The following is a 15559-nucleotide window of genomic DNA, read 5'->3' on the forward strand; positions in this document are numbered from 1 at the left end:
AGAAGTTAAATAAACTACTAGTTCCTAAATTACGGAGGACATACATCATACATGTGATGGTAACTGCCCCCTATCTTTTATTTGACCAAGTAAAACACAACTACAAAATAATTAAGGAAGTAATATCACATTGCAGATAGACTATTCGTGCATGATTCTTCAATGCGAAATCACGTATCACTCTGTTGACCGATAAAAACGTATCAAAATCACAACGCCATTGCAAAACTTGCAACTCAAGTTCATATTTCACAACACAAGAACGCAAAATCTCAACGCGATAAGTTGAAATCGTGACTGAATTTTGATTTTCCTTCTTATGGAATCGCAACTCACACTGTCGGCTTAACTATTATTATGGGTTATGCATGGTCTAAGGCCCCCAAAATATAAAGACCCTTAATTTAATTTTTTAGGCTTAATATTTTAATTAGACTTTAAATTTGTAAGCTAGATATTAGTGTTTTATAGACGACAATCCATAACAAATTACAAACTAGCGGCGGCACCACCACGTCAGCATGTCTACCACCACTAGTGGCGTTTGTGCCACTAGGTTCACTGCTTGTCTTTTGTATTTATTGTTATTAATGCTAATTAATTTGTACATCTGATTTAAATGATTAATTTTTTTTTTTGTATTCTAGTAAGCCCCAAAATCAATCTTGTTTAAGGTATCGAAAAAGCTTGAGTCGATACTGACAACTCAATAGTGTATATTTATTTTATTATTTTTTTTCTCGAAACTCAACAGTGGAATATACTTTATATATGTTTTTTTCCTTGAGTCAATTTGTACTTTGACTTGTTGAATATTTCAAATTGCAAATTCTTATACGTATACTTGTTTAATTATTTCTTACAAGCTAATACATATGGAGTCAACAACTAGCCATTATACGTAACCTAATCCATATGGATTATTGTCATTCAAATGAATATTTTCAAATATTTTCGATTCACTAACATGTTTTAATTTCACAATCGTGTTTTAATTTCGTTGGTCATTTTTACAAATCCGGAAAAAAAATGATTAAAATCGTATGAACATGTCTCCAAAGTGAAATAAGTTGTTCTAGATATTTTTTAACAACAGATTAGACACGTATATACGCTAGAAGAATGGATCAAGTGAGAACCACATATATGGTGAGAACCATTGGAAAATTATCTCTAAGGGCTTTGCCCTTAGCATTAAGGGCTACGCTCGTACCGTAACAACCGTCACCATCTTTTGGATCGTCGCCCATCAAATCCATACCATTCCCATATGCGTCCGGTGACAACCCCTATAGAACGGATGTAGGGCAACGCCCGTACCGTATCGATACATTTTCTTAACGCGTAACCTATATGATTTTTTACCCTTTTTTTTTTAATGAGTTTTTGTTAAAAGAAAATAAAAAACAAAAAAAAGTGAAAAACAAAAATTAAAAAAATTAAAAACCACACAAAAAGAAGAAAGAGGGAGGGCAACTAGTGGTTCTCACGGTTCTCTCCATATATTTGGTTCTCACGTTAACTCTACCATATACGATAGGTCCACACTAGATATTCGAGTCTTAACTTAGAGATTTTAAATTCAACTTGTTTTGACTCTTAACTTAGAGATTTTAAATTCAACTTAGAGATGGAAGTAGTTATTGATGTAGATGAAGAGCAAAAGAGTACGAATAAGAGTGGGAATAATGTTCTCTATCTGCTTCTTTCCACTATCAGATGTATCATAACAGAATAATGTTCTTTATTCTCCAATATACCATCTGCTAGGCAATAAAACAGGCAGTCCCCTCTGCCACTGCCTGGCATGGGAATTCTATTCAGCCCAAAGAGTCTTAATCTTGATTCGACTACTTTCATTTTCGCAGATAAACGACGTTCTTTTTCTTTGGAGAGTTCTCTCTCTTTTTTTCACGGGAGCGTGTATTACGAGAATACCTTGAGACATGGCCAAAGTTCTGCACCGCTTTAAAGTCATCTTTACTTTAGATTTCAAAATGTAGTCTTTTACACTGAGAACATTCTTGTATGGAATGTCAACTGTAGCCACTACACAAGACATTATCAATATGTTAAGAATTTTGTATCTAATTATAAACCATTATAAGTAATCCCAATGCCGTCTTACACGAGTTTTGGGTCTCAATACCGTCTTTGGCGGTGTATGAGGGAGGTTGATACGTACAGTCTTACCCCTACCAAAGGTAGAGAGGCTGCTTTCAAATTCCACTTAAGGTAGAAAAGGACCTCCAGGCTTACCAGGCATGAGGATCGAACCCATGACCTCTGTTTCCAGAGGCAAGGGCTCCAACCACTGATCCGGGGGCTCAGGTGTATACCAGATTACCAGTCATCTAAATCGGAACTCGAGGTTACAATATAGAATACTGCAAGACAAAAAAAAACACTTTGATACTCAAAATGAATATATTCCTATTATTCTTTTCAGGAATCTGACCCAAAAACCAAAAAAAAAAAAAAACAGTTAAAGGGAAAACTTTAAATAGCATACCTGCATTTGACCTTGCACTCGGACCCCTCGGGCCACACACATAAATTCTTGGTTCATCGGTCGACAATAAGTAGAAAGTAACCTTGAAGAGATTAGAGCAATGTTGTATGACATTGGACCAGTCATTAATGCAACTCCCACCGTCTTGACAGTCACTCAAAAGTTCACATTCACGATCTATATTTTGGTTAGCACAAGACAGATTTTTTTTTTTTATAGTATTCTTTACTTGTAACGCTATACAAGAGCGCATTGTTTTATGGTTATCTTCAAAGGCAAACAACAATTTTGCTAAAGCTAATTCAAATATTGAAACCATCTGGTCAAGTGTGTCACTACAAACCAATTTGAAAGAATGTAAATAAAGAGTTTGAGCATTTATAAACCATTTAAAGAAACAAGAGTAATTCAAATATGTAGGATCCACACAATACTGAGATGGCAAAATGGACTAATCCAGTGAGTTGGATAAGAGGTCAAGACAGATAATTTGTGATGCAGAGTGGGTCAGCTCACTGGCACAGAATTTGTCCGGATTTTTTCACAAATTTAATGCCTTAAAACAAGATTATAAAAACTACACTATGAAAATAATAATCTAATTAACTTTTTGCTGAAAAGAACTGGTCATTAACATTTGAATACACATTGGGCGACTTTCAACTTGCGCGACCAATTTCATATTGCTAGCTTATTTAATTATCCCTTTTGACCCATTTGAGATAAAAACATAACTCAACTTCACCATTATATAAATGGTTAATAAACTTTAGTCATATTTATTCCCTAAAGCTATCTCCAATGGGGTGTCTTTGGGTGTTTTTAAGCATTTTTGGATATCTTTTGTCGCCGAAGCTTGTCCAAAATTAAGGCTTTTTTGAATAAGGGTATGTCTTTACTTATCTTTTGGTTTTAGTTGGAGGTAAATTAGCATGTAAAGATGTTTATATGGTTGTAGATAAAATTATAGGATCTATAGAGATGTATAAAAATTTATAAGGATGCATTTCAGCATCAGGTCGCTTCTTCTGCCACCTGGACCATGGTTCCTTTATCAGGTTTCCTCCAATTCCACCGTAACTCAAGGCTGTTTTATCAGCTTCCATCATAACCTTGGGAGTTGGGATCAATAAACGGGTGATTAGGAGGACCAGGGATGTAGTGGGAAAAAGAAGGGGGGCCATGGGTGTAAATAATGAACATCTAATATTAGTATCAAAGGTAAGGGGGTAAAAAACCTAGATAGATAAAAAAAAAAAAAAAGATGGTGGGAACGAAGGAAGATCTATGGGTGACGGCGAAGAGTGTGGAGGATTTGGATTGGAGGAAGAACAAGGAGAGGGGGTCTAATGGCCACAAAAGCTTCATCCAGACTTCAATGGAAATGAATGGGATTACATTCCAAGACATGCAACGAGTTGCACGTGGTTTTTATGATGAACCAGCAGATGAGGATTTGCCCCCCGTCTCCAACACCGACTCTGATGGTAAAATCATTAACAAATCATCTTTAGATCATGATGAGGAGGAGGAGGAGGATTTGGGCCAGTATGATTGTTCGTCTGAGTCGGATATTGATATCCCTGCGTTGGTCAAGTTATTAGATGATACTAGCACTGATTATAGCGACGATGATGATGATGATGATGATGATGATGCTAGCTCTGATGATTCGGCAAAGCCAAAAGAGGTTAGTTACTGGCAATATTGCAACTTACTAAGTTCATGACATCATAGTGGTGCTTTTGTACCAGATTGTTGTTTGCTCAAACCTTCATTTGGATTGAGATAATTGTTTAGTTAGAAGTGAAGAATGGGCATGCCAAATTGAAACCTTTTTTTTGTTGTTGTTGAAAGCAAACCATTTATTAACTGTAAACAAAAGTTACAACAAATGCCTCTTTGAGCCTCCCAAAGATTATTAAAAAGCCCCAAAGTGCAGGAAATGAACCAACTCTGACTAACTAGGAATAAAAACAAGCTATTACATCAAGTCTAGTCAATTAGAAAAAAAATATATCAATCATAACATAGCTAAACTACATAAAATCAGTCTCTACCTAGCTTCATGAATTTGCCGTCTGGGTTATCTTCAACATCCTCTTCATCAGGGTTTATGGGATCAGCAGATGAAAAGCTGACCTCAGTATAACTCTGATGAAGTGTATCAAATGGGTTCATTATCTCAACATTAGGTGCAGGTGGGGTAAATATAGAATCATGATCTGTATGTGCTTGTGTACCTGAGTGAGAGTTTGGAACTGTGTAACGTTGTTATGAACCTGAGATGGTCTTTGTTAATCCGAAGGTTGAGCAGTAGGGAATCTACAAGGTGATGATGGATCTCTAACTGTAGTAGATGTTGTTGTTGCTTTACCCTTAGGATACTATGTCTTCTTAGGAACATACTGAAGATTTGGCCTAAGGATACTAATAGGTTGGGCCTTTTTGGCCCTTCTCTTACGTCTCTTTGGCTGCTGAAACCCATCCTGTGCCTTAGCCTCTGTAAGGACATTCTTGTTGGTCTTTGGTGGACCATCCTTTGTCCCAGATGGACCAACCTGACTTGCAGGAGCTGCATATGCTATCTTGGCATCCATTTCGGCCTGTGTTCTTGGCCTCACGCTACAATCATCAAATTTGTGCCCATATATCTTGCAATGTGAACACCTATAAGGTAACCAGTTGTATTCAAGCCTAAACCTTCTAACAATATCAAAAATTTCAGCCTCAGCAAACATAGGGCTCTTTTTCTGAATTAAACTCAACCAAAACTCTTGCAAATAATGCCTTACCTGTATTTTTCTCACACATATCTGCAATATATCTATCAACAGAGATACGGATACCTATAGAGCTAACCAAATGGATGAGATTTTCATAATTCCACATGACAGCTGACATCACTGCGGGTTATGTCAGGCTGGGTTGACAACTTGACATGAAACACTTTTTATCCAAATGGTATAACAGTAACTTTATATATAAAGAATTAGAGTTCCAAATATATGTTTTCATAAAGTGTAGAAATTTTTCCATAGATTTATGATGTTCTATTTGTTAAAAATACTTTTTAAGCGACTGTTGACATGTTATACCCTCTGACGCTTTTGAACCGTATTCTGTTTGGTTACTTTTTTGACCTGTTTCCTTTTTAGCTATTTTTTACTTTTTTGACGTGTTTAAAGATATAATATATCGTCTAAGTATAGCCACCTATCTATTTTTCTTGTTAAAAGCTTAGCTTTTTGAAACCGAAATAAGAGCCGACCCAAGATCATCTATTAGTCAATTCTTCTTATGATCTACCATTTTTTTTAGTATAACTTATATTTCGTTGTACTTTTTACTACAACGTTGGTTCTTGTTCTTAACATTGTGCCTTCTATGCAGGCATTAAAGTTGAAGAGTTTCTTACAGGAACTGCATCTTGAGAAGTATTTGACTAAATTCCAAAAACAGAAAGTATGAGGCACCTAGAATAATCTTTCCTCTATACTTTAGCGTTATAACTAGTATTAAGCTAACACGCATCTTCTTTCTCTCAGATTGGCATGTCTCTTGTTCCAATCATGACGGATTGTGATCTACTTGTTATAGGAATCAAAGATAAGGTTGGTTTAGATTTTACCTGACCCCCGACGGTTCCTCTGAAGCATTTATCTCAAACTTTTTATTCATTCATTCTACATGATATAATAAAAGTAGTAATCAATGATGTTAGGAAAGAACAAAATAACAAAATGGAGAACAACATAGTATAAGAGCACATAGACCACTTTAAGTTGGCAACAGCCGGGCTGGGGGAAAGAGGTAGTCAAAGACTACCCGGGAGTAGGTTCTGGAATTGATTGAGGTGAGTGACAAGTCATCTGTGTTTGGGGGAAAGGGAAATTTTTAGGTGTCTAGTTTGTTTCCTGGGCCGAGAGGGTTGTTGTACTTGTAGCTTGTTTGAATTTGTTTCCCTGGTCAAATTTTTGATGCAAATTTTCTTTTATAATACCTAGTGAATACAATAGGCTCTATTGAAGCCATATGATGCTCTTAGGTGTTGAACCATCAATTGTATCCCTCCGTCGTTTCTTTCTTTAACTGCTTTAAAAAAACTTTCTGTAGGATGACAGAAAGAAGATCCGTGAGGCGTTGAAGGCTATGCCGCGAGATGTGTCAACCAGCAGGCGTGCTTTCTGAACTGGTACGAGTCTATTGTAGATTTCTATGGGTTAATGTTTGTTCTCGGATGTACTGATGAAGCTGCTTATGGAGAAGGTCGATAGGATTAGAAGTGTGTAATGATATTGAATTTGCTAGTCTTTTGAACATGGTAGTTCACCCTCGGCACTTTACACTAGGCTTTGTTTAGAAATCCACTCTTCTAGTGCTTATTGTGTTTGACGGTCGCTGCAAGTTTATATCCTCTTGTGACCCCATCTTGTTTATTCATTAAAATTTGGAGCTGCAAGCATGTTGTCACAAGCTATAAGCTTCAAATCAATTCAATAGTTTGAAGAGTGTTCATCATGCAGGCTTGAGCTTGGCTTTTGAGAATTCAGTTATATAATTATTCTTGAGAAACATGTTCAGTTATTAAGCTTGATTCAATAAACGAGCTTAAGTTAAGTTTTAGGGGGAACAAGTGCCCGACTCAACTCTAAGTTAGATATTTAGATCCTTGTAAGCTCAAGCTTGAAACGTTATTTGTTTATAACTTGTTAGTTAACTTGGTATTTGAACTCAAAGTAGATAAAAGCTTGGACTCGAACAAACTTGAATAATAATCATCAAAAGAAACAAGAAAGTTTACTTTTAGCCCCATAAAACTTCCTAAATTGTTATACTTATATGGTGGAAATATGATTCATGTATTCTAAATCAGATTTACCACATTTGACATGTAAAGTTTTTGAAGATATATGGAGAGAAAAAAGTGTTTGTGACCCTACCCGGCCCGTTTTTACATGATATCAAAATTGCCTATTAATCCACATCATGGTGATCAGTTGTACTAATCACCGCCAAATCACAAACCGAGTGCAGTTACCACCGTTCTTTTTGTATGTATGGTGTGTGTGTTAGGTATTATATGTCAACTTCTGTTTGCAGGACTTTGATGGATGATATGGTTTTGATCTTCTATATAGCTTTTTTCTTTGCATCTTCAATGTTTGCTAAAGTTATACCGCATTTTCTGTTTCAAGGGTGTGAATATTTGACTTTTACGTGTCAAGACCATGACAAGAATTTAACCAAAATTTTCCTCTCATCTCTTTTAGTCGTATTCATCTTTATGTCACTTTAAGTTTTTCTTACTTTTACAAACACACTAATACAAATAACGTGTTATTTTGTTTAAACGCTTTATGGTGATCGCGTTATCCTGATTTTGTGATTCGATACTTGGTCATTTTCGTACTTGGCATTTTCGTACTTGTTTCTTGCGTCTTGGATCACGGGACCAGCGGTTTTGAATTTTGATGGGTTGGTTAATTAGTATGTTTTTGCAAGGTTTCTTTCTATCTTTAATGACCAAGGGAATCTTGCAAGGTTACTTGAGCTAGGTTTGTTGATATCAAAATTATTGGTAAGGTGGTCCTTTTGTTTGTGTGTGTTGTGTAGTTGAAATGTCGTTTGGGTCGTGTCCATGAGACATGGTCCGTACTATTTTGTGTCTAGTTGTCATCATAGATAATAAGGTCAAGTGCATAGAAAAATGATACATCTCATATTGATCTTTTTTAGAGTAAAGATATCATATTTGGAGATACATGTAGTGTAAGTTTATTTTAATATTATATATATATAAAAAAAAAAAAAAACAATCGATTAGAAGTAAATTTGACATACCAAATTTTGTAGTTTTTGTGTAAAAACTTATCTCCAATTAAGATGCCAAATTCGATGTAACATCAAATTTTTACACATTTCACACCAAGTTCGTTTTTTACACATTTTACATCCAATTAAGATGCCAAATTTGATGTAACATCAAATGACTTTGGTTGACCGTGAATGTTTTTTATTTCTTTTTCTCCTGTTCGTTTTATTTCTTCTTTTTCTTTCTCTATTCTTGCTCGTATATTGCAGTGTGTATGTGTGTGTAAGTACAGATGTGTGTGTGCGTGTTGTATGAAATCAATGTGTGTGTGTGTGTGTGTGAGATGTGTGTCGTAGGTTATGAGGCAGCAGAGAGTAGTCATGTTCTTATTCTACCTTACTCTCCCGTTTGGCTGTTTCTCTCCTTCCGTTCATAGATATGGAAAAAAAATTTGAAAAAGAAGATGATGATGATGTTTGATATAGATACACATACGGATATAAATTAGTTAGAAAAGTTTATAGTTAGCTACACTTTTAGTCATGTAGTAAGAAAAAGATCACACTTTTGATCTGTCATTTAATGACGAAATTATCCATCACTTGACTGGCATGGGATAACATACTAAATGGACGTTACTACCCATGACTAATATTGTTAACAAGGTAAAAAATTTTGGACTAAATTTGTTAAACTTAAGGACGAAAGTTATAATTAGAGGTAAAATAAAACGATTTATGTAATTAAATCAAAAGTTTATAAGAGCTCTATACAATAATCCAATTTGAATAAATATTTGATCTTTGAAATGTAGAGAAAGAGAAAATGCATATGAAGATGTCTCGAAAGTTAAATACGTTGGTTTTGGATTATTTTGTTTTTTAACAACAAATTAGACACGTATATATACTAGGTCCACACTAGAGACTAGAGAATCGAGCCTAACTTAGAGATTTAAAAATCCATTTTTGTTTGTTTTGAGTTATTGCATCATTTTGGATTTTGGTTCATAAACTCGATCAATAACCGATCAGATAGCAAATTTTCTGACAAGTCGCCTAGCCCAACAAAACTAAAAATCTCGTACAAGTCAGCCTGGGTGATAAAATGACTACTGGATCAAAACTGGTAGGCCAGGCCCAGACCTGGGAGTTTAAGGCTTTTGAGAAAATATCACCATGCTCTTCATTTTGAAAACCCGTTATTCAGTCACGAACAATTATTTCAGGATTTAACTACAGTACTACACGTATGGTTATAATTGGTTGGTTTTCATTATTAAAGTATTAATACAAAGATTATATGTAATCCAATAGATAAGAAAATAAATAATGCAACGTTTTAAATGATCAAATAATTAATAGAACATAATAATTTCGTTGGAAGCTAAGTGGAAAAGAAGAAGAAACATGACACATGTTGAAGTTTAGTTCCAATCTGGCTTAGAAGATAATATCCTCACACATGTCAAAACCACACTTTCACTTGTAAATCGCACGTGCCCTTTCAAATGGATTATTTTAAGTTATACATTGATGGAACAAAATTTTATGAATATTATTAATACATAATCCAAAAGGTTCATAATATATACTATAACGAATTACTTAAACATATTATATGTATGTCTAAATTTTTATCGTAAGGAATACAGATATTCTCTCCACACAAAAATGTGTGATTTTAAAGTTTGGGTATAGGGAAAGATCATGTGGCTCGGTAGTGGTGACAATGAGTTGGTTGTTGAATGGGACGACTTAAATTGAATGAAAACAATGACATATTAGCATTGAAATAACTTCGTTAGTTAATCTATCAAAACTTCAAACACATCTTCTTTTAAACTGAGGAGCCATGACTAATTAATCCAGTCTACATCAATATATAATTTTGGGTTGATTCTAATAAATGATTTCAAGCATCTTAGACGAATGTGATCACGTTGCAACATTGAGGCCGCGGGTTCGCTAAGAAACTCATATGTCGCGGTTAGTTCCAATCAAGCGGCCGGTGTGTTGATTATTTTAGTGTCGTCGGATTATTTTATGTGATCATTGTAATTTACTTTGAGAGCAAGAAAATTCGAATTAAACAGGGTGTCACTTTTGTGTATAATGTGTACTCTTGGTTTTGATTATGATGTGTGTGGTCTTATATCACAAATGTGTTAGGGTTATATAACAATTATCAAATCAAATCATAAAGCACGCAGTGAAATATTAATTCTAAGTAGTTAATTAATTAACCAAGAGAGAAAACGTGTACCTTAAATTGGAGAGAATAAAGCAAGAAACCTTTATAATAAGGTTTAAATTAAACCTCTCTACGATCGTACACACAACGTTGAAATGTATGTATGCTAGTTATTGATCACGAACCAAACAACCATTTATTTATTATACCCTTAATTTGAGATCCTTTTGAACCAATCACCATTTGTTTCATCTAACAAATTCTAGCACAATTAATGCTATGTATGCATTAGTTATATGAGAAACCATGTGATTATTCTTAAAAGCACAAAATGTAAATGAATAATCAAATCCTTGAATTAAGCCATTTATTTATAAGGAATAATTAGGGTTTAATTTACTTGGTGATCAAACTAAAAATCAAGACCTAAAAGGCCTCTCAAAAACCGGCCCCCTTTATGGATTTAGAGTCCAACTCTAATTTCCATATTCACATTTTAAACCTCCTCCTAATTAATTTAAATACAATTAACCCTTTAACTTATTTAAACTAATTATTTTGTGATCTAATTAATTAATAAATTACATTTAATATATTAATTAATTATAGTTACATTCATGTTGAGGTGTGACCACGTAGGCTTAAATACTTTTCGGACATACGTTCATTTTACGTGATCATATTCCAACAAAATTTTCCTTAATTTGTCTAATTGTCTAATCCAAATAGAAATTTCATGAAATCCTAATGTCGTTGTTCACCCGAAAATTGTGAATCTCGTGATTCAAAGGCAAATCCAGCCCTTCTCGAAAACCTTTTTATCCAATAAGGTGTAAACGTGTGCGCTATAAGTTATCGATAGAGCTCTAGGGGTGGCTATATGTGCCATAGGGTTGTGACATTGGACTATCGGAGAGCCCTTCATTTGCGACTTTTTGTTGTTGCATACATTGATTATTGACCTTGAAGTTATATTTGATTAGAAGTTTTAGCAAGTTCTTCGGAATTGCTAAATTAAAACAAGACCAAAATATTAATGTTTAATAATTTACAATCTCCAAGTGACCAAACCGACTGTTGATTACTTGATGGTGGCCGATATGATATTGATGGTGTTATAAAAAGGATTGATGGAACGTAATATGATAAATTTGTTAGGAAAAAAAAATCAAAAATTATCAATTTATATTTATATTTTTTTTGGACAACAATTTTTATTAATAATAAGGACTTTCGGCGAAACACCGAACGACACTAAGATTACAACAAATAGTTAGGACAAGTCTTCCATAAAATCCAAACTAGACTATCTGATCTACTACGACTATTAATCCAAAAGAATGAACTAGAAACAATTTCATGGAACAATTCAATACTAGACTTAATGATACCTTTAATTTGAAGACAACATTGTTCCGGTATTTCCATATTACCCACCACCATGTAAGAAAAATCGCCTCAACAATACTCTTGAACTTTTTCGTGAACTGCAGCCCAGAAATCCAATGCAAACACTCGCTTGGGCACGCATCTGGAATGCCAATCTGGAGCCAAGTTGACATCAAACTACACACCTCAGATGACATGGTGCAATCTTTGAAGATATGGTTCGAGGATTCCACACGAGAGTTACAAATGGGGCAGCAAATGGAAGTGATTTCCATACCTCTGGCACTTAAGTTGAGCCTCGTAGGAAGACGATCTCTAAGCTAAGCAATCTCCAAATAAAGATATTGACTTTTTTAGGTACTCGTGTGTTCCAGTGTGTCTTGTGTTCTTCAGAAGGTAAAATCGATAGGTCCAAATCATATCTGATATTACTTACCTTAAAGCTAGTATTTCCGCTGAGGTTCCAACGCCACGTGTCTGACTGAGGGACCAAAGTTACTGCCTGTACCTCATCTAACAGATCAACTAGCTAGCTGTGCTTCCTCGCGTCAGCCCCTTATGCCCCTTCTCCAATCCCAGATCCACGTGTTATCGATCATTATAACGATCACATATCAAGCAATTTTGTTGGGTATCTAGAGCATATAAACGATACATCACCAAATCCCAAGTTAGACATCATGTGCAATAAAAAATCCCATGAGAGTGAGTCATATGCTTTTTCTTCTTATGGAGTAAACTTTCAAAGTTATTAGTACGTAGTAAACCTCCAAACAAGTTTGTCATGACTTTTTGTAAAGACTTTTAAAAATCTAGTTGCGTTAGCAAAAAAATTACGGGTACTTTATACAAATATTAACATATTGCAATTAAACACTTATATAAGAATAAATTATAACAGTAGTAATATGAATGTTTATTTTAGGACAAATCAAAGAATACATGTACTAATGGTGATATACAATAACTACAAGACAAAATGTATTATACATTATATTTTGTTTTGATTTTTTTCTTTTCTTTTTGGAAACTTGATATCAATTATAATGATTTTGAATTAGAAATACATACAAAAATATAATGTGATCTTATTTTACCTCAATAAATACATCTGAAATACGAGTTACTCTAAATTACATTAGATGCTGTTATTTTGTACACCTAAACCTCAGAGTTTGTTATATAAGGCTATTTATTTAAACTTTATAAAAGAGAAAAAAAAAATTAAGTTAGTTTGGAAAGTGTGGAAATCCCCTTATTTTCATAATAAAATTTGTATTGTTAGAAAAGTATAATTTTTTATAAAAAAGAAAAAGACAAAAGTATATTTTAAATTTGATGAAAAACCAAGAACGAAGGGCTGGGTGGTTGTAAAATAAATGATAGAATTGTTCTGACATTGTAATTTATTATAGGAATAATTTTCGTATAAATACATTTGACTTCTTGCACGAAAATGGCTGTCATTTTTATTTACCCATAAGACTATGAAATACAGTTGGGCCCAAAGTAACATCGGGCTATCTGAAAGCATCTTTTCGCAGATAAATAAAGCTAGAGGTCGGTTATACCGGCATACCCTTTTAATTCATGCATCATTTTCTTCGGCATTGGGTAACACCACGGTCAACCCCACCAGGGTATTAGCGGCGACGTCGCCGTTAATAGTGGGACCCCCGACACAGACTGACCAGCGTTGCAGACTAACGTGACCGCCGATGTGGCAGTGCCACGTCATCACCATTTGCGGCGACGTCGCCGCTAATGGTGATGACATGGCACTGCCACGTCGGCGGTCACGTTAGTCTGCAACGCTGGTCAGTCTGTGTATATCGGGAATTGACATATCGGGAATGGTTTTTCGTATTTGTTTCAGTAAGATCAACATTTGTTTCAATAAGATCAACATTTGTTTCAATAAGATCAACAGATGTAGCGCATAGGAATTATCTATGCGATAATTTTAGACTATATATATATGGAATGTCTAATTATCTATCGTATACTTGACAACCAATATTCATGTAATAAGATACAGAATACCATTAAGTCGTGGTTTTCATACTGAATCTTTGTCTATTTCGGAAAAAAATTTGGGTACATAGGAATCATCGTTTTCATTACATATTTGTAGTTGCTGTTATTGTGTATATTTTCCTTTTCAATCTTATTGTTTATATATATATATATATGTATTATGAATATAGATATAGATATTATACGTATGTGTAAATATATATATATATATATATATACATATATACATATATAGGAATCATCGTTTTCATTACATATTTGTAGTTGCTGGTTTTGTGTATCTTTTCCTTTTCAAGCTTATTGTTTATATATATATATATGTATTATGAATATAGATATAGATATTATACGTATGTGTAAATATATATACATATATATATATATAGTATGGACATCATTAATAGTTAATGAGGTTGATGTTTACTTGAATTGTTTCAGATGGATAGTTTAGAGGATATTTGGGCAGACCCAGAAAACGTATGTATTGAAGTGCCGGATAATGTGTTTGAGCAACCTGATGCAGACGGTGAATATGAATGCGAAGCTGGGGACTTTGAAACTGATGAGGTGTTCGGTTCCTTTGAAGAATTAACGGAGTGGGCTCAAAGAACAACAATGGATTTAGGTTATGTTCTAGTTATACGGCGGACGAACAAAAACTCAAAAGAGGTGGTCAATAAAGTGACACTTATATGTCACCACGGTGGAGCGCGCGATGCAAGGTTAATTGGTCCACCTAAACGGTCAAGTAAGATAGGTTGTCCTTTCACTTTAATAGGCCGCTCTGGGCGTGATGATGGTTGGAGGTTAACTGTCCAGGAATGGAGACACAATCATGATCCAACTACTAATCTGCAAGGGAATGCATACGCCAGACGGATGACGGATGAAGAAAAGGAATTTGTGGGGACCCAATCGGATCGCGGTTTGTACCCACATCAGATCCTGGTAAACCTCAAACTTGAATTTCCAGGAAACTTGACTCGCAAAGGAGACATTACGAACTTCCTAAAAGCGAGAAGAAGGTCGGGGCAAGAAGGGCGTACTCCAATGCAGGTACAAACATTAAATATTTTATTGTACTACGTTGTTGGAATTGACTTATTTACTCTATCTTGGTCATTAATCGCAGGTTATGTTTTCACTGTTGCAAGAGAAAAGGTACTTTTACCAGTTCACCACAAATAACAAAAATGGACGCTTGGAGAACCTATTTTTCATTCATCCAACATCAATGACCCTATGGCGCGCATTTCCCTGGGTTATTGAAATAGACTCCACTTACAAAACTAACATCTACAACATGCTGCTAGTTGAGATCGTCGGCGTGACTTCAACGGGGAAGACCTTCAGTTTAGCGTATGCGTTTATCGTAAACGAGTGGGAGGCAAATTATCAATGGGTTTTACGATGTCTTCGGTCCACCCTTGATGATAGCTTTGCCGTTCGTGTCGTTCTTACTGACAGGGAGCTGGCCCTGATGAGAGCTTTGAAGGTTGTTATGCCGGAAGCGAAACATCTGCTGTGTAGGTACCATATATGGCAAAACATAATCAAGCACTGCGAACCGGCATTGCGTATGAAGAAAGATGTTAACATTGACAGGCTTAACG

At 34.9% G+C, this 15559-nt stretch overlaps 1 protein-coding gene across 1 annotated transcript; it reads left to right on the top strand.

Annotated features, from left to right (window-relative positions):
• The first annotated feature begins 3555 nt into the window (after nucleotides 1-3555).
• LOC122582389 lies at nucleotides 3556-7089 on the top strand. The gene is made up of 4 exons (XM_043754775.1): nucleotides 3556-4202; nucleotides 5906-5977; nucleotides 6061-6126; nucleotides 6629-7089. The coding sequence occupies exons 1-4, from the start codon at nucleotides 3777-3779 to the stop codon at nucleotides 6701-6703; spliced, it is 639 nt and encodes a 212-aa protein (XP_043610710.1). The 5' UTR covers nucleotides 3556-3776; the 3' UTR covers nucleotides 6704-7089.
• The last annotated feature ends 8470 nt before the right edge of the window (nucleotides 7090-15559 follow it).

The sequence above is a fragment of the Erigeron canadensis genome, chromosome 9, assembly GCF_010389155.1.
Source record: "Erigeron canadensis isolate Cc75 chromosome 9, C_canadensis_v1, whole genome shotgun sequence".
Lineage (NCBI taxonomy): Eukaryota > Viridiplantae > Streptophyta > Magnoliopsida > Asterales > Asteraceae > Erigeron > Erigeron canadensis.

What these genes read in the sequence shown, in the direction of transcription:
- LOC122582389 (XM_043754775.1), top strand. Translation starts at nt 3,777, where the DNA reads ATGGTGGGAACGAAGGAAGATCTATGGGTGACGGCGAAGAGTGTGGAG. An exon ending in ATTCGGCAAAGCCAAAAGAG is followed by an intron (nt 4,203 to 5,905) that starts GTTAGTTACTGG and finishes CCTTCTATGCAG; the next exon opens with GCATTAAAGTTGAAGAGTTT. An exon ending in CTAAATTCCAAAAACAGAAA is followed by an intron (nt 5,978 to 6,060) that starts GTATGAGGCACC and finishes TCTTTCTCTCAG; the next exon opens with ATTGGCATGTCTCTTGTTCC.